General features: G+C 37.6%; 1 protein-coding gene across 5 annotated transcripts in view; it reads right to left on the bottom strand.

The window, feature by feature from the left end:
* The window catches only part of CCDC15 (coiled-coil domain containing 15), a 98775-nt gene that overhangs the window by 56212 nt on the left and 15149 nt on the right, over positions 1–27414 (bottom strand). The window contains exons 5-13 of one of the 5 annotated variants that reach the window (XM_045370802.3): positions 19045–19158; positions 16645–16767; positions 7389–7535; positions 6389–7147; positions 3402–3521; positions 3037–3159; positions 1899–2006; positions 1328–1402; positions 893–1015 (exon numbers count right to left, since the gene is read on the bottom strand). In XM_045370802.3, the coding sequence (XP_045226737.2) occupies positions 893–1015; positions 1328–1402; positions 1899–2006; positions 3037–3159; positions 3402–3521; positions 6389–7147; positions 7389–7535; positions 16645–16767; positions 19045–19158 (1692 nt within the window). The remainder of the gene's footprint in view (positions 1–892; positions 1016–1327; positions 1403–1898; positions 2007–3036; positions 3160–3401; positions 3522–6388; positions 7148–7388; positions 7536–16644; positions 16768–19044; positions 19159–27414) is intronic. The other 4 variants (XM_065529181.2, XM_065529180.2, XM_065529182.2 and 1 more) reach the window with 4 other exon arrangements.

The following is a 27414-nucleotide window of genomic DNA, read 5'->3' as shown; positions in this document are numbered from 1 at the left end:
TCATTTCTTCCCCTCTCACACTGTAAAGGACAATGGCCATCAGAAATATGCCTTTTATAAAAATACATATAAAATTATAGTTTTTCAAATGGGCAATAAATGCTCCCCAAAATACCCTAGGTTTCAATGAGAGACCTCAAATAATCTTAGGATTAGGATAATAATCTCAGGACACATTTTGCACTGTATGAAATAAAACAGGAATGTGCTTCTTGATCAGCCTGACCACTCCCAGTTTAGTAGGTACCTACAATCTTGTTTAAATTCCACTGCTCATACCCTATGGTGTGCTCTACCTGTCGTCTGCCGGAAGTATCTCTCTGGTGCGTGGGTGAAAGGTGGTAATGGCCACCCAGAAGCAAATCCTCTGGCCATCTTTCAGCTGACCGACCAAACAGATGGCTGCTGCCTAAAGTCTAAGTTCTAAAAGATACAAAAACACTTCCCAAATTGTGTGAGCAGTGGTATCACAGTAGTGATAATACTGTAGGCTTCAATGATAGCCCTGAAGTAATCTAAGTAAGTCAGAATAGTCTGATATATTATGGCATAAAAGTAGACATTATACTTCTTGTCACCGTTCTGGATCTTAACTCTACCTGCAAAGCAATCTTAAATGTCATCTATAAACCAATGATAATAACAGTATCTATCTTCTATGGTTATTATGAAAATCAAGATACTTCATATAAAATTCTAAAACCATTTTGGCTGTGGTAAGTGTTCAATCAATGTAAGCTGTTATTCATAATATTAATAATACTATTGCTAATATTAAAAACAAATAACACGATCATCATGATCTTTTTTGGTAATGAATCTATGATAAGCCCAACTCCAACTCTAACTAATTTGCTTTCTGCTGCTTACTCTTTAATATACCCTGCTCTACCTGCTCTCTGGCAGAGCCTGGATCTCGGATTTCATGTAAAATATATCCATGGCGCTCGGGAAGTAACTCCTTTCTCCATCTCTCATCTGTCATATCATGTGAGGTCTGCTCATAGTTCCTGTGCTAAAAGACAACATAAACACTGAACATAAATTATTCAAGCAGGATCATCCTTCCTGTGACAATAGTAAAAGCTTCAGTGAAGACGAGTGAAGTAGTTTCAATAGGTCAGAATGGTGTGATACATCACAGAACAAAAGAATGTTATATTCTTTGCCCATTATTACTGACCTTAATGCTAAATTCCTGAAGCAGTTACACTGCCCTGTCAATCTTCAGCCAAAAAAAAAGCAATTTACACTCTGCTACTTACTCAATATATTCTGCTCTACTTCTCTAGGAGAGACTAGATCTTGAATATTGTGTGAAACATACCGATGGCACTCCAGGAGTATTTCCTCTTGCAATCTCCCATTTCTCAAAAGATGAGGGTGGTTTGAAATGCTTGTTCTAAAGGAACAACAAAATACAAAACTGATTGTCTAAGCAGAAATGATGGGCTAGTGACAATATTATAGACTTCAGTGACAATCCCAGAGTAATGACACTAGATGAGGATAACAGAACACAGTTAAAGCTCTGTGTGTGTGTGTGTGTGTGTGTTTTTCAACATAAAAATTTCCAAACATGCCTCAAAGTAGGAAAAAAAAAGTATAATGAATCTCAAGATTCAACAATTACACAGATTCAACAATTAGCAACATTTTGCTTTTTAATCTATCTCTTCTCCAACGTTTCTCCTGGAGTATTTTAAAGCAAATTCCAGATTACTCTGGCACATTTTGAAATAACCAAAAACATTATACTCTTAGCTTAATTCTGGAGGCCTTAATTCTATGTATCCCACAAACAAGCTGGTTTGACAGGCTTCAGCCTCAATGTTATATAATTTAGCCTTGTTCCTCTTTTAGAAAGTACACAGTCCTCCTACTGTATTCGGTTCTACCTGTTCTCTAGGAGAGTCTTGGTCCTGGATTTTAGGTACAACATATTGATGACAGTCCAGAGGCAATTCTTCTCTCACTCTCTCTTCTCTCATAAAAGATGCAGGTTGCTTGAGAAACATGTTTTAAAGGAAAAACAACAATAGAAAAAAAATTGTGTAATGCTAATCATAATATCATAAGCATCAGTGAAAACTCCAGAGAAATGAAACTAGGTAAAAATATTCTGATATATTTTGATATGAGGGAGATGTTACACTTTTAGCTCAACTATGTAGACCTTAATTCTTAATCCCATCATGGACAGAACAGTCTGATGAACTCACCAAATCCTAAGTATCTTCTAGATCCTACATTGTTCATGTAGGGGCATATACTTGCAGCAATACTATTGGCTTTGGTAAGAGCTGAATAATTATCTTGTTAAATTAAAATAGTCAACTGATTCTGGAATAAGATATGAACATGATACATCAGCCTCAGAAAGCACAGAACTGATTTTGACTCATATAGTTCCCTAGACCAGGGTCTTTTGTACCACTGAAGTACAAAGTAGAAGAGAAAAATAAAAAAAAATTTAAAAAAAGAGGAAACCAGGAGAAACTGAATTGTTTAGGGTTTAACACTCTATGCTCCTGAAGAGCAGTTCCTCTGTTCTAATAGGACTTAGGATAATCTTCCCACTAATGTGGGAAGGAATAAAAAATACTATATTCTGGCCAGGGACAGTGGCTCACGCCTGTAATCACAGCACTTTGGGAGGAAGAGGCAGACAGATCACCTGAGGTCAGGAGTTCGAGACCCGCCTGACCAACATGTCGAAACCCTGTCCCTACTAAAAAAACAAAAATTAGCCGGTCATGCTGGCATGTGCCTGTAATCCCAGCTACTTGGGAGGCTGAGGCAGGAGAATCGTTTGAATCCAGGAGGCAGAGGTTGCAATGAGTCGAGATTATGCCACTGCACTCCAGCCTGGGCGACAGAGCAAGACTCCATCAAAAAAAAAAAAAAAAAAAAAAAAAAAAAAGCCACTATTTTCTTAGGTTAGCTCCAAAGTCCCTCATTCTAAATTACCAGTTGTTGGGATGTATAAAACCCGGGTACTTTCTTCCTGTTTATATCTTTTTCATTCTGCTCTACCTGGTTTCTGATGTCATCCTGGTCCTGGGATTTGGGAGGCAAACACTGATAATCTGCCAGAGACAAGTCTTCTCTCCCTTTCTCATCTGTCATATCAGAGTATGGCTCCTTAAAGTGTACTTTCTAAAAGAGAAAATAATCATAAACTATAAATTGTCTAGTAAGGCTAACATGATAGCAATAATATTCTAGGCTTCATTGAAGGCCAAAGGGTAGTTTTTTTCAGGATAATTTAAGACATTATGGAATAAAAGAGAAACCCATACTTTCTGTCAATTCCAAAGTTTACCTAAGAACAACCTTTGAAAACTTCAAACTACACTCTAAATAATTCAGTTCCTGTTGGTCTCTTTTTTCTTTTCTACCTTGCCTCTGATGGAGGCCTGATGATGCCTGCATAGAAGATCCTGATGGACATCCAGAGGAAGCGCCTCTCTCCCTCTCCTATCTATCAAAATGGATGTTGGCTGCTTCAGATCTGCTTTCTAAAAAAGAATAAACACAACATACCAATTGTTCAGTTAAGAATGACAGGTTAAGACTTTAGGTTTTAGTGAGAATTCTGGAGTTAACTAAGATCAGAATATAACTGAGCACCTTATGGAATAAAACAAAAAACTACACTCCATTGCACAAAAGTCCAACCACAACCCTAAGTAATCTAATTCCTGTTGCTCTCTTTCTTCTTCCTTGTTGCCAGAAATTTTTTCCTAATGAAGAAGATTAAAAATAAAAAGTTAAATTGTTCATAAAATCTGGGTAGAGTGTTGATTTAAAAAACTAAAGATAGAAAAAGAAAAGAAACAGCAAATTGTTTATTTGGAGTAATATGCTGCTGGTAATACTATAACACTCAGTAAGAGATTTGGAGTTTTGAGAAACCAATCAAGAAACTATTTTTTCCAAGTATGGATCTCCAAATCAGGTACAATATACAGCATACCTGGTTTTATTATGCTTTGCAGATACTGTGTTTTTTACAGACTGAAGGTCTGTGGCAATCATATGTCAAGTCAATCCACTGGCGTCACTTTTCCAATAGCATGTGCTCACGTAATGTCTCTGTGTCACATTTTGGAAATTCTCACAATATTTCAGACTTTTCCATTATTATAGTATCTGGTATGGTGATCTGTGATCAGTGATCTTTGATGTTACTATCCTAATTGTTTTGGGGCACCATAACCACACTCATATAAGACAGCAAACCTAACTGATAAATGTTGTGTGTGTTCTCACTGTTCTGCCACCTGGCCACCCCCCACCTCTCCTTAGGCCTCCCTATTCACTGAGACAGAACAATATTGAAACTAGGCCAATTAATAACCCTACAATGGCCTCTAAGTGTTCAAGTGAAAGAAAGAACCACGTCTCCCACTTTAAAGCAACAGCTAGAAATTATTAAGCTTCGTGAAGTAGGCCTGTTGAAAGCCAAGACAGTCCAAAGGCTAGACCTCTTGTACCAAACAGCCTTGTTTTGAATGCAAGGGAAAAGTTCTTGAATGAAATTAAAATCTACTCCAGTGAATACATGGTAAGTAAGAAAGCCTTATTGCTGATATGGAAAATGTTTTAGCGGTATGGATAGATCAAACCAGCCACAACATCTCCTTAAGTCAAAGTCTGATCCAGAGCAAGGCCCTAACTCTCTTCAACATTATGAAGGTTGAGAGAAGTGAAAAAACTACAGAAGAAAAGTTGGAAGTTAGCAGAGGTTGGTTCATGAGGTTTAAGGAAATAAGGTGTCTCTATAACATGAAAGCACAAGGTGAAGCAACAAGTGCTGATGAGAGGCTGCAGCAAGTTATCCAGAAGATATAGCTAAGATCACTGATGAAGGTGGCTACACTGGACAACAGATTTTCAGTGTGGACAAAACAGCCTTATAGTGGAAAAAGATGACTAGGAGTTTCACAGCTAGAGAGAAAAAATCAATGTCTGGCTTCAAAGTTTCAAAGGACAGGCTGACTCTCTTGTTATTGGCTAATGCAGCTGGTGACTTTAAGTTGAAGCCAATGCTCATTTACCATTCCAAAAGTCCTAGGGCCCTTAAGAATGGTACTAAATCTACTTTTCTTGTGCTTTGTGAAGGGAATGACAAAGCCAAGATGACAATACGTCTGTTTACATGTTTTATAGAATATTTTACACTTACTGTTGAAACCAACTGTTCCAAAAAAAAAAAAAAAAGATGCCTTTTAAACGGCTCATTGACAATGCACCTAGTCACCCAAGAGCTCTGATGAAGATCTACAAGGAGATTAATGTTGTTTTTTCATGCCTGCTAACACAACATCCATTCTGTAGTTTGTGGATCAAGAAATAATTTTGACTTTCAAGTCTTGCTTTTTATAAAATACATTTCTTAAGACCTATCTGTCATAGACAGCGATTCCTCTGATAGATATGGACAACGTAAGTTGATACCCTTTGGAAAGGGTCCACCATTCTTAATGCCATTAAGAACATTTATGAATCATGGGAGGAAGTCAAAATATCAACTTTAACAGGAGTTTGGAAGAAGCTGATTTGAACTCATGAACTTTGAGGCATTCAAGACTTCAGTGAAGGAAGTAATAGTAATGTAGTAGAAACAGCAAGAGAACTAGAATTAGAAGTGGAGCCTGAAGATGTGAACGAATTGCTGCAACCTCATGTTCAAACTTAAATGGATGAGGAGTTACTTCTTATGATGAGGAAAGAAAGTGTTTTCTTAAGATGGAATCTACTGTGAACATTGTTAAAATGATAACAAAGGGTTTAGAATGTTACACAGACTTACTTAATAAAGTAGTGGCAGGGTTTGAGGGAATTGATTCCAATTCTGAAAGAAGTTCTGCTGTGGATCAAATGCTATCAAACATTATCACATGCTACAGAGAAATATTTCATAAAAGAAAGAGTCAAATGATGTGGCAAACTTCATTATTGTCTTAAGTAACTTCCACAGCCACCCCAAACATCAGTAAACACCACCCTGATTAGTCAGCAGATATCAACATTGAGCCAAGACCCTTCACCAGCAAAAAGATTATGGCTTGCCGAAGACTCAGATAATCGTAAGCTTTTTTTTTTAGCAATAAAGTATTTTTAAATTAAGGTATGTATTTTTTTTAGGCATTATGCTATTGCACACTAATAGACTACAGTATAATATAAACATAACTTTTATACGTAATGGGAAGCCAAGAAATTTGTGTGACTTACTTTATTCCAATATTTGCTTTATTGCAATGGCCTGGAACTGAACCCACAATATCTCCAAGGTATACTTGTAGTCCTTACAAATCCCTCCTCAAAACCCTAAGTAACTTATTTCTTCTTCTTGTGTCTCCTTTCCACTCTATTTTACCTGATATTTTGGTAGAAAATCTTGGTCCTGACATTTGGATAGATTATTCTGGTCGCTGGAGAGAACATGCAGGTCTCTGGGGAGAAAATCCCGGTCCTGACATATGAGTAGAATATTTTGGTCTTTGGGAAGATAACCTCGGTCTCTGGGTAGAAAATCCTGGTCCTGACGTTTGGGTAGAATATTCCAGTCTTTAGGGAGAACATGCTGGTCTCTACATATAAAATCCTGGTCTTTAGGTAGAAAATCCTGGTCTTGATATTTAGGTAGAATATCTTGGTCTTTGGGGAGAACATGTTGGTCTCTGGGTAGGAAATCCTGGTCCTGATATTTGAGTAGAATATTCTGGTCTTTAGGGAGAACACAGTGGTCTTTGAGTAAAACATCCTGGTTTTTAGTTAGAAAAGCCTGATTTGGGGGTAGAAAATCCTGAGTTTCCAACACAATACTCCTTTCTTCTAGCTCAATACTCTGGGCTTTCAGCATAATACCCTGAGTTTCTGTCTTAATAGGCTGGCCTTCTGGCTCAGTGGCCTGGCCTTCTGACTCAGTAATCTGAACCTTCAGCTCAACAGCCTGGGTATCTGGCTCAACACTCTGGATTCCTGTCAAATCACCCTGGGTTTCCAGCAAATCACCTTGGGCTTCTGGAAGATAATCCTGAGCTTCTGGCAGAATATCCTGAAGGCCCTCAAAATGTATCTGCTTTTGTTGTTCTTCTTCCATCAGAACAAATAATGGATTTTTGAATTTTACTTTCTAAAAGTGAACATAAACACCAAATACAGAATGTGAGTTAGTAGCAATACTCTAGGTTTTCCAAAAGATTCCTAAAATAATCTCAAAATGATATGGCAGTGAAGCAAATTACTAGAATAAAATGTGAAATTATAATCTTTGTCCAACTTAACAAAAGCTAAATCTACAATCCTAAATCAGTACAACATTACTGGCAATACCTAGTCCAAATCACAGTTAATTTAATTTCTTGTTGCTTTACCTGAACTCTGCTGAAAGGTTTGTTCTTATCTTCAGAAAGGATATCCTGCTGGTCCTGCTGGTCTCTCCCAAATAAATCTTCTTTCGCTTTCTCATCAGTTACAAGAGATGAAGATTTCTCATAGTCAGGTTCCTCATAGTCAAGTTCCTAAAGAAAAAAACAATGAAAACGTACACACACACACACAATGTAGCTATTACAGACATAATGTGATTGCAATAAAATTCTAGGCTTCAGGTCACTGCTATTATAATTTTAGTAGGTCAGCATAGTCAAATGTTCAAATGTTATAAAATGTTTACAGTATAGGATTGTATAATGAAAACTAAAAAGATAAATGAAAGAAATGACAGATGATCAAAATAAATGGAAAGACATAACATGTTTATGGATCAAGAGTAAAGATTGGTAAGATGGTAATATTTCTCAAATTTATAACACTCCCTATCAAAATGCCACTTGGCTTTTCCTTGGCAGAAATTAATAAGTTAATCATAAAATTCACATGGAAATGCAAGGGACGCACAGTAGCAAAACACCTTCTTGAAAAAGAAGAACAAAGATAAGGGTCTCACTCCTCCCAATTTCAAAAGTTACCACAAAAGTTAAAGGAATCAAGACATTGTAATACTGACACATACAGAACAATGCAACAGAACTGAAAGTTCAGAAATAAACCCTCAAATTTATAGTCAATTGATTTTTGACAAGAGTACCAAGAAAATTCAATGAGGAAAGAATAGTCTTTTCAACACATGATGCTGAGACAACTAGATACCTATATTCAAAAGAATGAAGATGAACCACTTATTTACAGCATACAGAAAAATTAACTCAAAATGGATCACAGACCTAAAATCAAGAGCTAAAAATTATAAAATTCTTAAAAGAACACATAGGAGTAAATCTTCATGATCTTAAGATAAACAATTATTATTAGATAATTCATCAAAAGCACAAGCAACATAAGAAAAAAAGAAGTGACTAATTTAAAAATGTTGTGCCATAAACAATACTATTAATCAAGTAAGATAACAGTCTATAGAATGGGAGAAAATACTTGCAAATCAACTATATGATAAGGAACTTGTATCCAGAATATATATATTTTATGTATAAATTTATATATAAACACTTAACAATTTGATAACAAAAAGACAACTCAATTTTAAAAATGGGCAAAGCACATGCATAGATGTTTTATCCATGAGAGTTATACAACTGGGCAACAAGCACATGAAGAGATACTGAAGATCATGAGTCATCAGGAAAATATACTACAAATCAAAAGTACAGTGAGATACCAACTCACACCTACTAGGATAGATATAACAGAAGAGAAGGACAATAATAAGTGTTAGAGAGGATACAGAGAAATGGGAACCCTCACATATTGCTGGTGGAAAACTGTTTAGTAGTTCTTTGAAATGTTAAACATGGAATTACTATATGATCCAGCAATTTCACTCCTAGAAATGAATGTCCTAAAAGAAGTGAATGTCCACACAAAAATGTTTACACAACTGCTCATACACAATCATTCATAATTCACAAACACCAAAAAACCCCAAAGTCTACCAACTGATAAACCGATAAACCAAATGTGGTACATCTATACAATAAATTATTCATCAATAAAAAGAATGAAGTACTGATACATCCACTACAATGTGGATGAACTTTAAAATATGATGCAAAGAGAAAAAAACAGTCACAAAAGACAATATATCATATAATAGCTTTCATATGAAATGTCCAGAATAGGCAAACCTATACAGACAAAAAGTAGATCAGTAGTTGCCCAGGACTGAGGTTAAGGGCAAGGAAAGAATGAGGTACAGGGTTTCTCTAAGGAGAGAAGGAAATGCTCTAGAGCAAATCCCAAAGGCAAGATAGCTGGCTAGAAGCAGCCCAGAGGAACATCTGCTACCGAGACACTGGAACATTAGGAAGATGGTAAACTCCTAGCAGATCTTTGGAGGGAAGGCATTAAGAGTGGACAGAGGGAAGACACAGACACTGGGCCAAAAGGGGAGGAAGCTGGGAACCTTGAATGGGGCTACCGTGCACCAGGACTCGTCCCTGGCCCCCAGTGGCTCCTGAGGAAGGGATGAATTGAACAAGTAAGGAGCGACCTGCTTACTCCACAGACCTCTGGAATCCTGGCAGCAGGAGACCCCACAACCCCCACCGACACTTTGCTATCAGGGAGAGCTGCTTAGAGAGGTGGTGGGGTAGAATTCCAGCCAGTGCAAAGCCTAGAGGTTTTGGTACAGGAGTATCTGTAGTGGGGCATGGTCAGGCTGCCCATCCCCCAAGGCCCACTTTGCTCCCCTAGGAGACATTAGCCATAGAGGAACTGTTGGACGTGAACAGTGCAGGGCAATCTTGTCCGTGAGACAGGGCCAGTTTTACATGAGTGCACCCGTCTACCAGCCTCTCCCAGGGAACCAGCCTGGCTGCACTTGCTTGCAGTACAACCTCAGATGCCCACCGGGGTGCCTCCCAGAGGCCCACATAATAGCTCCTGTGCTGGCAGACCATGCCTTACCATCACAGCGAACCACACCAACCAGCATGAGCCTGCCTATGCCCTTCCCCCACTGCATCCTCCCTCATGCCACTTTTCCAGCATGCACTCATCCACAGCAACCCCAACATCATTTTGCTCACGTGTGTGTGCAGGCAGACCTCGCCTCCCCTTCCCCACCAGTGTGCATACACTCCACATGCCACTGCTGCCAATGTGAGTGCACCCTGCCTGCAATAGTGTGCCGCTACTGCCAATGCAAAGGCATGCAAGGAGACGAGTAGCCCCACCCCCTGCCCTGCACAGCCATTGCTGCACATGAGTGCCTACATGGAGGGCACCAGCCCCATGCCTGCGAGCAGCCCATGACATGCTGACACTGCCACCAGAGTGAACATGCACAATGATGCCAGTAGGCCCCACCCCCACTGCTCCATCCTCTGGTGCAGCACTGCAACCACCACGACTGCAAATGCCTACAATGAGGCCAGTACCCCTGCACCTGCCAGCATCCCACCATGGCATGCACCCTGCCATGTTGCCACTGCTGCTGGCACATAAAAACAAGCATGAATCCCACTGCCACCACCCAAAAAAGTGTTTTGGCTGGCACCATCCATCAGTGTGTTGGGACCAGCAGCCTGGGAACACCTTAGCTCCTCCATTGTGGCAGGTTCCTAACCTTAAGGGGCCAGAGAACAAAGCCAGGGCCAATACCAGTCCCCCAGAGTTAGAGCACACAGTCCAAGAGTCATGAGCTGAGTCCTGGCCCCTAAAATCTTCCAGAAATGAAGCCAGTCAACTGACTCCACCTTATACCAGAATCAAACCCCCAAGGACATCAAACAGGATTTTTAAAAAAATCCAAAGGACAGCAACTTCAGAGACTGAAGGAATACAGTCCACAAACATAAGAACCAGTGCAAGAACTCAAAAAGCCAGAATGTCTTCTTACCTCCAAATGACTGCACTAGTTCCCCAACAATAATTCTTAACTAGTCTGAAATGGATGAAATAACAGGAATAGAATTCAGAACATGGATAGGAACAAAAATATCAACATTCAGGAGAAAGTCAAAACCCAGTCCAAGGAATCTAAGTATTACAATAAAACGATACAGAAGCTGATAGACAAAACAGCCATTTTAAGAAGCAAACTTATCTGATAGAGCTGAAAAACCACACTGCGAGAATTTCATAATGCAGTCGTAAGTATTAATTACAGAATTACCAAGCTGAGGAAAGAACCTCAGAGCTCAAAGACTGGCTCTCCAAAATAACTCAGTGAGACAAAAATACAGAAAAAAGAATAAAGAAGAATAAATAAAACCTCCAAGATATATGGAAGTATATAAAAAGACAAAATCTATGACTCATTGGCATCCCTGAGAGGGAAAGAAACCAAGCAACTTGCAAAATGTATTCATATTTTCATATCATCCATGAAAATTTGTCCAACCTGGTTAAAGAGGCTAACATTCAAATCCAGGAAATGCAGAGAACCCCTGCGAAATACTACACAAGAAGAAGACCATCCCCCAAACACACAGTTATGAGATTCTCCAAGGTTGAAATAAAAGAAAAAATGTTAAAGGCAGCCAGGGAGAAGAGGCAAGTCATCTAAAAAGAGAATCCCATCAGGTTAATAGCAAGTCTGTTGGCAGAAAGAAACCCTAAAAGCCAGAAGAGATTGGGGGCCTATATTCAGCATTCTTGAAGAAGAGAATTTACAACTAAGAATTTCACATCCAGCCAAACTAAGCTTCATAAGTGAAGAAGAAATAAGATCTTTTTCAGACAACCAAATGCTACGGGAATTCATTACCATCAGACCTGCCTTACAAGAGGTGCTGCAGAGAGTGCTAAACATGGAAAGGAAAGACTATTACTGGCCACTACAAAAACACACTTAAGTACATAGACCGGTGATACTAAAAAGCAACCACATAAACGAGTCTGTATAACCAGCTAACAACATGATGACAGGATCAAATCTGCACACACCAAATACTAACTTTGAATATAAATGGACTAAATGCCCCATTAAAAGGCACAGAGTGGCAAGTTGGGTAAAGAAGCAAAGCCCAATGGTATGCTGTCTTCAAGAGACTCATCTCACATGAAAAGACACAGATAGGCTCAAAGTAAAGGGATGGAGAAAAATCTACCAAGCAAATGGAAACCATCAAAAAGTAGGGGTTGCTATTCTAATTTCAGACAAAACAGACTGAACAAATAACAATTTTAAAAAAGACAAAGAAGGGTATTACATAACAGTAAAAAGCTCAATTGAACAAGAAGACTTAACTATCCTAGATACATATGCACCCAACACAAGCGCAACCAGATTCATAAAGCAAGTTCTTAGAAACCTATGAAGAGACTCAGGCCAGGTGCGAAGGCTCACGCCTGTAATCCCAGCACTCTGGCAAGCCGAGGTGGACAGATTGTCTGAGATGAGGAGTTCAAAACCAGCCTGGTCAACATGGAGAAACCCCATCTCTACCAAAGAATACAAAAATTAGCCAGGCATGATGGTGTGCACCTGTAGTCCCAGTTATTCAGGCGGCTGAGGTGGGAGTATCACTTGAACCCAGGAGGCAGAGACTGCAGTGAGCTGAGATCATGCCACTGCACTCCTGCCTGGACGACAGAGTGAGACCCTATCTCAAAAAAAAAAAAAAAGAGAGAGAGACTGAGATAACCACACAATAACAGTGGGAGATTTCAACAGCTCCCTGACAGTATTAAAGAGATCACTGAGTTCAAGGCCAGCCTGACCAATATGGTAAAACCCCATCTCTACTAAAAATACAAAAATTAGCCAGGCATGGTAGTGGGTGCCTGTAGTCCCAACTACTCAGGAGGCTGAGGCAGGAGAATCGCTTGAACCCAGGAGGCGGAGGTTTCAGTGAGCCAAGATCATGCCACTACACTCCAACCTGGGTGACAAAGCAAGACTCCATCTCCAAAAGAAAAAGAGATCGTTGAGGCAGAAAACTAACAAAGATATTCAGGACCTGAGCTCAACACTTGACCAAATGGACCTTATAGATATCTACAAAACTCTCCACCCCAAAGTAACAGAATATACATTCTTATCTGCACATGGCACATACTCTAAAATCAACTACACAATCAGCCATAAAACAATCCTCGGCAAATTAAAAAAAAAAAACAAAAATCAACCACACTTTCAGATCACAATGCAATAAAAATAGGAATCAGTGCTAAGAAAATCACTCAAAACCATACAGTTATATGGAAATTAAACAACCAGATCCTGAATGGCTTCCAGGTAAATAATGAAATTAAGGCAGAAATCAAGAAATTCTTTGAAACTAATGAGGAAAAAGATACAACATACCAGAATCTGTGGGACACAGCCAAGGCAGTGTTAAGAGGGAAGTTCATAGTTTTAAACATCCATATCAAAAAGTTAGAAAGGTCTCAAATTAACAATCTAACATCAAACTAGAACTAGAGAAACAAGAGCAAACCAACTCCAAAGCTAGTAGAAGACATGAAATAACCAAAATCAGAGCTGAACTGATAAAAACTGAGAAACAGAAAACACACAAGAAATCAATTAATCCAGGAAATGGTCCTTTGAAAGAAGTAATAAGATAGAGCACTAGCTATACTAATTAAAAAGAGAGAGAATATCCAAATAAACACAATCAGAAATGACACAGGGGACATTACCACTGGCCCCACAGAAATACAAAAAAACCCCTCGGAGACTATGATGAACACCTCTATACACACAAGCTAGAAAATCTGGAAGAAATGGCTAAATATCTGGAAACACACAACCTCCCAAGATTGAACCAGGAAAACACTGAATCCCTGACTAGACCAATGACAAGTTTTTAAAATGAATTAGTAATAAAAAGCCTACCAACCAGAAAAAGCCTAGGACCGGACACATTCATAGCTGAATTCTACCAGATGTTATAAAGAAGAGCTGGTACCATTTCTACTGAAACTATTCCAAAAGATTGAGGAGGAAGAACTCCTCCCTAACTTATTCTACAAGGCCAGCATCATCCTGATACCAAAACCTGGCAGAGACACAACAACAACAACAAAAAAAAAAAACTTCAGGCCATTATTCTTGATAAACATAGATGCAAAAATCCTCAACAAAATACTAGCAAACCAAATCCAGCAGTGCATCAAAAAGCTAATCCACCATAATAAAGCTATCCCTGGGATGCAAGGTTGGTTCAACATACACAAATCATTAATTGTGATTCACCACATAAACAGAACTAAAAACAAAAACCACAGAATGATCTCAACAGATGCAGAAAAGGCTTTCACAAAATTCAACAGCCTTTCATGTTAAAAGCCCTCAACAAATAAGGCACCAAAGGAATATACTTCAAAATAATAATAGCCATCTGTAACAAAAACCCAGAGCCAACATCATACTGAATAGGCAAAACTGGAAGCATTCCCCTTGAAAACCAGAACAAGACAAAGATGTCCTCACTCACCATTCCTATTCAACATAAGCCAGAGCAATCAGGCAAGAGAAAGAAAAAAATGACATCCAAGTAGGAAGAGAGGAAGTCAAACTATCCCTGTTCGCAGAAGATATGATTCTATACCTAGAAATCCCCATAGTCTCTGCCCAAAGCTCCTTGATCTGACAAACAACTTCAGCAAAGTTTCAGGATACAAAATCAGTAGTATTCCTATACACCAACAATATCCAAGCTAAGAGCCAAATCAAGTATGCAATCCCATTCACAATAGCCACAAAAGAATAAAATACCTAGGAATACAGCTAACTAAGGAGGTGAAAGACCTCTATAATAACAATTTTAAAACAATGCTAAAAGAAATCAGAGATGACACAAATGGAAAAACATTCCATGCTCATGGATAAAAAGAATCAATATCGTTAAAATGGCCATACTGCCCAAAGCAGCATACAGATTCAATGCTATTCCTATCAAACTACCAATGACATTCTTCACAGAATTAGAAAAAAACTATTTAAAAATTCATATGAAAACAAAAAAGAGCCTGAATTGCCAAGGCAATTCTAAGAAAAAGAACAAACCTGAAGGAATCACATTACCCTACTTCAAACTACACTACAAGGCTACAGTAACCAAAACAACATGGTATCAGTACAAAAACAGATACATGGACCAATGGGACAGATAGAGAGCCCAGAAATAATGCTGCACACCTACAACAATCTGACCGTCAACAAAACTGACAAAAACAAGCAATGGGGAAAGGACTCCCAATTCAGTGGTGCTGGGATATATTTGGCTAGCTATATGCAGAAGATTGAAACTGGACTCATTCCTTATGCCATATATAGAAATCAACTCAGGATGAATTAAAGACTTAAACGTAAAACGTAAAAGCGTAAAAAACACTAGAAGATAACATAGGAAATATCAATCTGGACATAGAAACAGGCAAAGATTTCATGATGAAGATGCCAAAAGCAACTGCAATAAAAAAAAAAAATGACACATGGGATCTAATTAAACTAAAGCTTCTGCACAGCAAAAGCAACCATCAACAGAGTAAACAGACAACCTACAGAATGGGAGAAAATATGCATCAAAGAAAGGTCTGATATCCAGAATCTACATGGAATTAAACAAATTTACAAGCAAAAAACAACTCCATACAAGAGGGCAAAGGATATTAACAGACACTTCAAAAGAAGACATACACATGGCCAATGCATGTGAAAAAACGCTTATCACCACTAATCATTAGAGAAATGCAAATCAAAATCACAAGATAACATCTCACACCAGTCAGAAAAAGCCAAAAGATTACAGATGCTGGCAAGGTTGTGGACAAAAAGGAAAGCTTATACACCACTAAGGGGAATGTAAATTAGTTCAGCCACTGTGGAAAGCAGTTTGGTGATTTTTCAAAGAACTTAAAACAGAATTAGCATTCAACCCAACAATCCCATTATCTGGTATATATCCAGAGGAAAATAAATCGCTCTGCCTTAAAGATACATGCACACATATGTTCACTGCAGCACTATTAACAATAGCAAAGACACAGAATTAACCTAAATGCCCATCAATGGTATATTGGATAAAGAAAATGTGGTACATATACACCATGGAATACTATGCAGCCATAAAAATGAATGAGATCATGTCTTTTGCAGCAACATGGATGAAACTAGAGGCCATTATCCTAAGCAAACTAATTCATGTACAGAACACCAAAATACCACATGTTCTAACTTATAAGTGGGAGCTAAACATTCAGTACATATGAACACAAAGAAGGAAACAACAGACATCAGGGCGTACTTGAGGGTGGAGGGTGAAAGGAGGGTGAGGATGGGAAAACTACCTATTAGGTAATGTCACGTGACAAAGTAATCTGTACACCAAACCCCTGCAACATGCAATGTACCCATATAACAAATCTACACATGTACCTTTCAACCTAAAATAAAAGTTATTTTTAAAAATTAATTTAAAAATTAAAAATAAAATGCTCTAAATTAGATTGTGGTACAGCTGCACAACCCTGTGCAAACTGTGTGTACTGAAAATCAATTGCTTTAAATGGGTGAATTGTATGGTATATGAATTATATCTCAATAAAGTCCATTAAAAAAAAATATTGGACATCTTAACCCTTTATCCTATCCTTAGTTAGCTGTGGATAGTTCTAATAAGCCAGTATCTTTCCCCTCTACTTTTTATATTTCCCTACCTGATTTTCCATATAATTCTGGTAAGGTACAGCAGCTAAAAGACCTTGATGAACCTTAATGGGCAACTCTCCTCTTATTCCTGTATTTATCCCAGTGGATGCTGGTTTCCTAGAAAGCACTTTCTGGAAAAAAAAAAAAATTACTACAAATATAAATAGGTCTAGAGGAAGCAACATATTCATGAGACTAAGTTGAGTTTCTGTGAAAGATCTAAAATTATCTTACTAGGTTTTGGTAGTCAACAAAGGGAAAAAACATGAGTTCTATCTACTTCATCTGTACAAACAAAGCAGTCACATATAAAAACATATGGAATGAAACAGGAGAATATAATAACTTTATAAATGACAACTGGCACCTATTCTAGCCAGTAACAATTTCAGAAGACTCATGATTTTAGTCTTGGCGACCTGACAGAGTACAAGCAAGTATGTGTTCTACTTGTATGTCCAAATCCGAATCAATAACAACCAGACAGGTTCTAATGTCACTAAAACTAACAAGGAAATAAAACCAGGGTTCAACCCAATCATAGATTGTTCTTTCTGACTTGCAAATTCCCACTTCACACAACTAAGAGGGTAGAAAATTGTTGAGATTTGAGGGAAAGACTTGATACAAGTAATAAGAAAAATTTCCCCAATTTCTTAGATCATTCCCAATTGTATTGAGTAGATTTGTTTTTCATATTTTTACCTGAAAAACATATATGCATTCCTTGGAAGCAAGTAGGTAGCCTGAATTCATCATTATCACCATAACAATAAAGAATTACACTTAAATGGCACCTCTGACGTATAAAACTGGTTTATACAAAGATGTTATCTCAGACTTAATCCTCCTGTCTACTGGATAATTATTTCAGTCAGAACTGTGAATATAGTACACCTTCTGGAAAAACACCAGTTGAAAGGTCTGAGCATGTTTCCAAACAATATAAATGACCATCTCTAAGATCTTGTAACTGTCTGTTTTTTTTTTTGATTTAGTAGAAAGTGTCTAATCACCTCATCTAACAGAACCCTGGAGTCAGTCTAATGGCCCAAACCATTGTACTGCCAAACCACAAGAGGTATGAAAACTGTCACAAAACCAACATCTGAAAATAATTGAGATACAAAAGAAACTCTATATGGGGAGCCATGAGGCAAAGCCAGAAAAAGACAACCATACTGAAGGCATGTGGGATATGTTGCCATATGTGGACACATATCTATGCCCACTTGTTTTTTAAATTTAACTATAAATTTCTTAGTTATAATTAAAGAGAAAAACATTACAGTTTAGTATTCAACCAACTGCCAACACATACGAGACAAACATTTTTGATGGTTGTGTCAAGATACACAAATAAATACAAAAATTATATATATAAAAAATACATATGTCACATATAAGTATATTTATATATTATATGTACATTGCAGGAAAATATAAGAGTATACTAATTAGGAAGTAAAACTGGGAAAGAACTAAACGAGGCAGTTGATGATGGCAAAAAAAAATTAAAAAATAAATTAATGGTCTATTTTACTAGATGCTGCCTATCAAACATTGAAATTAATGCCAAAACTAAGTACACACAGGAAAACACATAAATTTAGGATCCAAATTTGTGAATTCTGAGGTAGGCACCAAAACAATGTCATTTTATAAGTGTAGACTTAAATATCCTCCTAAGCCTACCTCTACACTCTCACTTAAGTTTTGAACCAAAAGAATTTTTCTTTTTAAAAATTAATAGTATCAATTTTTTTCCTGATTAGAAAGTAACATACTTTATGACAACTTTTAAAAATAAAAAACAGAAGAAAATCACCTGTAATACTACTACCCAGAAATAATCAGTATTAACCTCTTGTGCCATTTCTACCTAGGCTTTTGTCTATGCACATGGAAGTCTTTTCATCTTTTTATTTTGCTGCATTTCTCTTCATAGCACTTATCACTTGAAATTATATTCTATATTTATTTGCTTGTTGATTATATGCTTCCCTAGTAGCACAGAAGCTCCTTGAGGGATCTTTGTCTATCTTTTCACCACTATTAGTCCTGTTTCTAGAACAATGCTGCAATCACAGACATTCCATAAGTATTTGTTGAATATATATACATATATTTTCATTAAGATCATCTCATTCTTAATTTCGTATCCAACTGTTTTCTTAACTTTATATCACAGACACTTTCCCTTATCTTCAGATATTCTTTAAAAATTATATTTTTAGAAAGACTGCATATGGATATGTCAAAATTTACTCAAGCATCCCCTACTATTGGGTATTTAAGGCTATTTCCAATTATTTTACAGTTCTAAATTATGCTGAGATATAAGTAAATCTTTATCTGTATTTTTTACCTGTATTTTTTTTTAAATCATGTATTAGAAATTAATTTACCTCTCGGGTGGGAAAGCTTTTCCTTCCATCATCTGGAAACACTGATCCCTTTTTTTCACTCACAGTTTTAAAGGATGCTAGCCGGTGACGTGCCTGTTTCATAGTTTGACTAAGCTGCCAGGGAAAGGGGGAAAAAAGCAAACAAAAGCAGGGTAAGTTTTAATACCAAATGCGCCAAGTATGCCAACAGGAAAACAGGTCCCTATTATTTAAAAAATGTCAGATCTAAGACAACAAGACTACTTGCAAAGGAGACTTTGATCTGCTGATAGTGTGGTACAATATTATTGTCATTATTCTAGAGATTGTACTTCGTAACTTGGTTTAAGGGCGGTTACTCAAACAGTTCTTTAAGAAATTATGTATACTTTATATAAAGCATGTACACAAAAATATGAGAACCTAAAGTCTGAATTAATACACTTGAAGATCACTGACCAGACACATTCCTTACCTTCTATCCACCTTTTTCAATAAGGAGTTACTTCTTCAAGTGCTCCATATATGCTTAATTGTTTTCATCACTGCTTGCTAGGAGACTCTATTCCTAGTTTCCTTAAAGTCCTTTTATCCCCAATTTACATGACTCCCTTCTCCACCCTCAACATTTGAAGACTATATATAGCTACTTAAAGTCTTTTCTTGAATCTCCCTTCCTCTTCCTCCAAGAAGCCTTCCTAAATTAACTTAGAACACAAATTCAAACATCTCAAAAGAACCAATTTGTTTCAACTACTTTAAGTAACACCTAATAAATGACTACTAATATTAAATGTTGATTTCGTGTTCATTCCTTATCTCTAGTAATTTCAGTATGCAGCTATTTTTATTTATTTTTCAGAGAGGCACAGCCTATTTTATATCTCACAAATTTGCAAAGAATATCTCATTAGGGAAACAAAGAAATAAAATATATATCATTTTTAAGATAAGCACTGTAGGCCGGGCACAGTGGCTCACACCTGTAATCCCAGCACTTTGGGAGGCCGAGGCGGGCGGATCACCTGAGGTCAGGAGTTTGAGACCGAGACCAGCCTGGCCAATGCGGTGAAACCCCATCTCTACTAAAAATACAAAAATTAGCCAGGCGTGGTGGCATGCACCTGTAATCCCAGCTACTCAGGAGGCTGAGGAAAGAGAATTGCTTGAACCCAAGAGGCAGAGGCTGCAGTGAGACGAGATCATGCCACTGTACTCCAGCCTGAGCAACAGAGAGAGAGTCCATCTCAAAAATAAATAAATAAAAATACAAATAAAAAAATAAAGATAAGCACTGTATCATGTGGAGGAAAAGTATATCTTGTACCAGTCAGTAAAATTATGGCAAAGCCAAGACCACTACTAACCCATTCACTGAAAGTTTAATAATATCAATTCTCCCTTGAAGAGAAATGATGACTATGACTTCTCCACAGAAAATACAAAAAAAACCTGCCGTGGTTACAGACACGCCTGTAGTCTGTAACTCAAGAGGCTGAGGTGCGAGAGGTGGGAGGATTGCTCGAGCCTGGAGATCAAGGCAGAAGTGAGCCGAGATTGCACCATTACACTCTAACCTGGATGACAGAGCAAGACTCTGTCTAAAAAAAAAATAAAATGAACTTTATGGCTTTTGCTAATAATTACCTAAGGATGAAAACACTCTACCAGCCCGGATTTTTTACAGCACATCACCTCTATTTATACTTGTTTCTAGGGGCCTATACCTCTACCCAGAGAAATCAGCTTGAAATATACTACTCTTTGTTTTGCCAAGAGGAAGGCTTATAGATTTGGTCAGCTGCCAAGTGGCCAAAGAGAATCAAGATAGAGTTGTTCACAATGCAAAAAGAGATATGTGTAGCTGAAATTATAAAAAAAAAAAATAGCCCCATGACTATGTCTGTTTTATTCATTGCCACTTAAGGTAGGTGTTATTGCCCTGTACCATGTGACCAAGGATTCAAAAATCCCCATTGTAATAAATTTGAAATAGGGGTTCAGAATTTTCATTTCCCATCAAATCCAAACCTCTATTAGAGTCACATTGATTATAGGCCCTTAAGCAGGATATTTCAACTGGTTCAGCAGCTAGAATATACACTATTTTTCTTCCGTTTCTCTACAGTTACCATAACCCTTCACCAAGCCTCAATCTTGGAAAGGCTTTTTCCATGACATGCTTTGAGGACTGTCATAGGGTGAATAATGGCCACCCAAAGATACCAGGTGTTAATCCCTAGAACCTGTAAATATTACTTTATAAGAAAAAATGGCCTTTGCAAATGTGATTAAGTTAAGGATCTTGAGATCTTAAGGACGTTGAGAAGATAATCCTGGATTATCCATATGGGTCCTAAATGCCATCAAAAGTGTCCTTATGAGAGAAGTAGAGGGAGATTCAACATACAGAAGAGAAGGTGATGTGAAAATTGCATGCAGAGATTTATGTGATGTAGCCATAAGAAAAGGAATGCCAGCAGACACCAAAAGCTGGAATTGTCAAAAAACAAACTTTCCCCTAGAACCTGAGGATGGAGCACAGCCCTGATGACACCTTCATTTTGGTTTAGTGAAGCTGATTCTGGACTTCTGGCCTCCAGAACTGAGAGATAATAAATTTCTGTAATTTTTTAAGTCATTAACTTTGAACTAATGTGCAGCAGTCACCAGAAACTAATACAAAGACTAAAGTTAATGTTAACAAGCAATTTAACAAAAACATAGAACCCAGAGGGATTTTATAAATTAAATTATGTAATAATTAAAATGAACAAGTAGACAAGCACATTTCTCTTCAAGATGATGGTGGTCATTACATATATGTGTAACTGTGTGAATGTTTGTGGTATACATATGCACATTTTTATGTATACTTACATATATATGTTTAAATGTACATATGCATATGTGCATATGTTATATGTATGTCAACATTCAAAACATAAAATTTGACCAAAAGTCTTTTCTATCTAGAACCTTAGGCACACTATTGATTCTTTTGTAGTTGTTAACTGTTATTAACAAAGACTACCATTAAATCTCTGACTAAGGCTTAGATTCCCTGATGGAGATGAATTACTCATAATTAGATAAATAGAATACCTAGCAAATGAAAAATCAATATAACTCCAGATAAAACAAAAAGCCATACATAGAAGGAAAAGTAATCATAGTTTACTCATGGATCAGTTGTGATTAATGTTTATATAGTCATAACAACATAAATGTTTAACATAGATCTCAGCAAAATTATAATAAAACTATAAAGAGAGGACTGGGTGGAAAGAGTGCATGTGTAGTGGTGGCAGCAGATAGCAAGAGGAATAAATCCTCATCCTTCCTAGTGGAAAATCAATAAAAATGCCTAATTTTGTTTTAATTAAGAAGGAATACTACTAGCATGTTACTTGGAAATATGAGTATTAACACCAAAATATAAAAGAATTCAAATAGTTGCTTTTGAGGAAGAAGAAAGGAGGAAATGGACCATACTGCCCAAGGTAATTTATAGATTCAATGCCACCCCCATCAAGCTACCAATGACTTTCTTCACAGAATTGGAAAAAACTGCTTTAAAGTTCATATGGAACCAAAAAAGAGCCCGCATTGCCAAGACAATCCTAAGTCAAAAGAACAAAGCTGGAGGCATCACGCTACATGACTTCAAACTATACTACAAGGCTACAGTAACCAAAACAGCATGGTACTGGTACCAAAACAGAGATATAGATAAATGGAACAGAACAGAGCCCTCAGAAATAATACCACACATCTACAGCCATCTGATCTTTGACAAACCTGAAAAAAACAAGAAATGGGGAAAGGATTCCCTATTTAACAAATGGTGCTGGGAAAATTGGCTAGCCATTAGTAGAAAGCTGAAACTGGATCCTTTCCTTACTCTTTATATGAAAATTAACTCAAGATGGATTAGAGACTTAAATGTTAGACCTAAAACCATAAAAACCCTAGAAGAAAACCTAGGTAATACCATTCAGGACATAGGCATGGACAAGGACTTCATGTCTAAAACACCAAAAGCAACGGCAACAAAAGCCAAAATTGACAAATGGGATCTAATTAAACTAAAGAGCTTCTGCACAGCAAATGAAACTACCATCAGAGTGAACAGGCAACCTACAGAATGGGAGAAAATTTTTGCAATCTACTCATCTGACAAAGGGCTAATATTCAGAACCTACAAAGAACTCAAACAAATTTACAAGAAAAAAACAATCCCATCAAAAAGTGGGCAAAGGGGCCGGGCGTGGTGGCTCAAGCCTGTAGTCCCAGCACTTTGGGAGGCCGAGACGGGCGGATCACGAGGTCAGGAGATCGAGACCATCCTGGCTAACACGGTGAAACCCCGTCTCTACTAAAAAAATACAAAAAACTAGCCGGGCGCAGTGGCAGGCGCCTGTAGTCCCAACTGCTCGGGAGGCTGAGGCAGGAGAATGGCGTAAACCCGGGAGGCGGAGCTTGCAGTGAGCTGAGATCCGGCCACTGCACTCCAGCCTGGGCGGTAGCGAGACTCCGTCTCAAAAAAAAAAAAAAAAAAAAAAAAAGTGGGCAAAGGATATGAACAGACATTTCTCAAAAGAAGACATTCACACAGCCAACAGACACATGAAAAAATGCTCATCATCACTGGCCATCAGAGAAATGCAAATCAAAACCATAATGAGATACCATCTCACACCAGTTAGAATGGCAATCATTAAAAAGTCAGGAAACAACAGGTGCTGGAGAGGATGTGGAGAAATAGAACACTTTTACACTGTTGGTGGGATTGTAAACTAGTTCAACCATTGTGGAAAACAGTATGGTGATTCCTCAAGGATCTAGAACTAGAAATACCATATGACCCAGCCATCCCATTACCAGGTATATACCCAAAGGATTATAAATCATGCTGCTATAAAGACACATGCACACACGTATGTTTATTGCAGCACTATTCACAATAGCAAAGACTCGGAATCAACCCAAATGTCCATCAGTGACAGACTGGATTAAGAAAATGTGGCACATATACACCATGGAATGCTATGCAGCCATAAAAAAGGATGAGTTCGTGTCCTTTGTAGGGACATGGATGCAGCTGGAAACCATCATTCTCAGCAAACTATCGCAAGAACAGAAAACCAAACACCGCATGTTCTCACTCATAGGTGGGAATTGAACAATGAGATCACTTGGACATGGGAAGGGGAACATCACACACCGGGGCCTATTGTGGGGAGCGGGGAGTGAGGAGAGATGGTATTGGGAGTTATACCTGATGTAAATGACGAGTTGATAGGTGCTGATGAGTTGATGGGTGCAGCACACCAACATAGCACATGTATACATATGTAACAAACCTGCATGTTGTGCACATGTACCCTAGATCTTAAAAGTATAATTAAAAAAAAAAAAAGAAAAAAAGAAATGAGGAAATGGGCAAAGTACTTATCTTTTTTAATAACAATGCACACAACTGTTTACTTGTTCAAACTACGTACATATATACTTTTAATAAAACTCAGTGTAAAAAATGAGAAAAAAAAATCCCAGACAATCTCTCTCAAAAAGCTTCCTCTCCATGAACAACATAAACATATAAATGCATTTTTTGTTCTCATATTGCATATATAAATACATATGTACATATATCAGACCTCAGGAACATCCTAGAGAACATGAGCCTACATTTTAGCTCGGAGAAGTTTGTTATTACCGACCTTCTGAAGCCTACTTCTGTCAACTCATCAAAGTCATTCTCCGTGCAGCTTTGTTCTGTTGCTGGCGAGGAGCTGCGATCCTTTGGAGGAGAAGAGGCACTCTGGTTTTTAGAATTTTCAGCTTTTCTGCTCTGGTTTCTCCCCATCTTTGTGGTTTATATCTACCTTTGGTCTTTGATGATGGTGACCTACAGATGGGGTTTTGGTGTGGATGTACTTTTTGTTGATGTTGATGCTATTCCTTTCTGTTTGTTAGTTCTCCTAACAAACCAATGACAGCAAAACTTCACTTGCACTGACCCCTAGAGACTATATCCCAGATATACCAGACAACCAAATCACAGTACCTTCTAAGGAATACTGCCAGGCCCACAAGTCCTATTAAAGGTGTAGCCTTAGGCAACTTCCTCCCTAGCCTTAGCTGACTGGAGCAAGGGTTGTGTAGTAGTATATCAAATAAAAACAGGCCTTGATGCAATGCCTTCTGCACACCAAAAAAAAATGTCTATTTTGCACACAGAAACATAACTTTAACAATAAGCAAAAGCACTTCTTTGTAACAAAACAAAAATTGTACTATGTAAATTTTAAGATTTAAATCTTAAAATCTAAAGTAAACAATGATTAGATAGTAAAATTTAAAACATCAAGCAAATATGAAGGATAAAATTTGAGAAATATGGATATCTATGACACTGTTCATATATTCTTCAGTTCTTTTTAACTTGTTTGTGCAATTTTTTAGCCAATCAAGGATAGGACAGAATTTATATGTAATGTATAAATGAGACAATTAGTAATACTATGTAGGTCATGGGAAAAGAGTATAGATGAGATCTAATATTTATAGAATTTCACCTACTTTATTGTCATGGAAGACCAAAACCAATTTAAAGTGTATTCTTTTTTTTTTTTTTTTTGAGATGGAGTCTCGCTGTGTCTCCCAGGCTGGAGTGCAGTGGCGTGATCTCGGCTCACTGCAAGCTCCGCCTCCCAGGTTCACGCCATTCTCCCGCCTCAGCCTCCCAAGTAGCTGAGACTACAGGCACCTGCCACCACGCCCGGCTAGTTTTTTGTATTTTTAGTAGAGACGGGGTTTCACCATGTTAGCCAGGATAGTCTCGATCTCCTGACCTCGTGATCCACCCGCCTCGGCCTCCCAAAGTGCTGGGATTACAGGCTTGAGCCACCGCGCCCGGCCAAGTGTATTCTTAATGCCATAAAAATCTAATCAAAGTTGAATTTTATTCAAGTACGATGTAGTTTATTTGCAAACGATATCATACTGATTTTTAAATGTGTTAGACTTTTCAGTGACCAGAAAATACTATACATTAAAAGTTGAACTCACATGAGCCACTTTTTATAACCCATGAATCCCAATGCAATGCAGCGAGTTGCATTATCTTTCTTTTGTCACAATTGCTATCAATCTATAAGATGGCCAGTAATGTAGACCTAATGCAAAAAGGCAAGCTGGGCCAATAAATATTCATTACCTCAGATAATAAACTAGGAAATATCCAGAGAAAAGTTAGAGAGAGGACCTGAACATAAAAGGTCCTAAATTGGAAAAAAGAGGCTAACAGGTCCTCAAGGATACCAAAGTTATGAAGCTATGATGAAGAGATGACAATACCAGTTGGTGGTAGAAAAATGAGAAAATAAGAGGGAAGCATACACGTAGAAACAAGGGGACCAACTATACTAGTTTACCTAGAACTGTCTCAGTTTTAGCACTGAAAGTACCATGTGCTGGAAACCCCTCGATCTTACACTAATAGGGCAGGTTGGTCACCCTATGACAAGAACTGAATCAATCAAGCTACTGATTAAATATGAGTGTGAAGATCAAAGATTTCATGCTCTTGAGGTTACTGGAGCTACCTCACATCCAGAAAAACTCTCCAGTTGCATTCCTGAAGGGAGTTTGGATTTGTATAAGATTCTGATTCTTCCCTTATTAACCCATGTGTATTCTTAAAATAAACTTCCCCTTGTTTGGGTTAGCCTGAGTTCTTGCAGCCAAAAGTGCCTGACTGAAATACTGGTTTTTTCAATGGTAGATTACAAGAATTTAGCAGGCTATTTCACATTACTTAAAGCTTTACTACAAAAAGTAATTATTTCCATGGTTTTAAAAAGCTGGAAAACTAGCACTGTAAAGAGAGAATAAAAATAGAAATAAGATAGTAAAAGATTCAGTGAGAAACAAAAAGTGGAATAAACCATGCCAGAAAACAGTAGCAAACCGAATAGGGACAGATCAATAAAAAGTTATCATATGCTAAGACTAAAACAATGATCAGTTGTTCTTTAATTCCTCACCAAAATGCAGCTGTCAAGGGACATCACAGAAACTCAATCCCTAAAGATAAGTATCAGTCCTAACGAAAAGAAAATACTGCTTCTATTTTATAAGAGCACTTGAAATTTCTTCCAGTCTATAATTTTAGCTCCTAACTTTAGGCAACTAATCTTAATTGACCTTTGAACAAGTAGGTAATACCAAGTACTATCAAGTAGAGGGTGAGGTGGGGGTATGGATTAAGAGCAACAGTGGCCAAATCATATTTGAAATACTGTATTGTGTTGTTTTTGAGGTCCTATTTCAGAAGAATATTGAAAAACAAAATAGTATTCAGAAGAAATCAACAAGGCATTA

Source organism: Macaca fascicularis, chromosome 14, assembly GCF_037993035.2.
Source record: "Macaca fascicularis isolate 582-1 chromosome 14, T2T-MFA8v1.1".
Classification (NCBI taxonomy): Eukaryota; Metazoa; Chordata; class Mammalia; order Primates; family Cercopithecidae; genus Macaca; species Macaca fascicularis.
The sequence above is the reverse complement of the archived record's forward strand: the minus strand, read 5'-3'. Positions and strand labels throughout refer to the sequence as shown.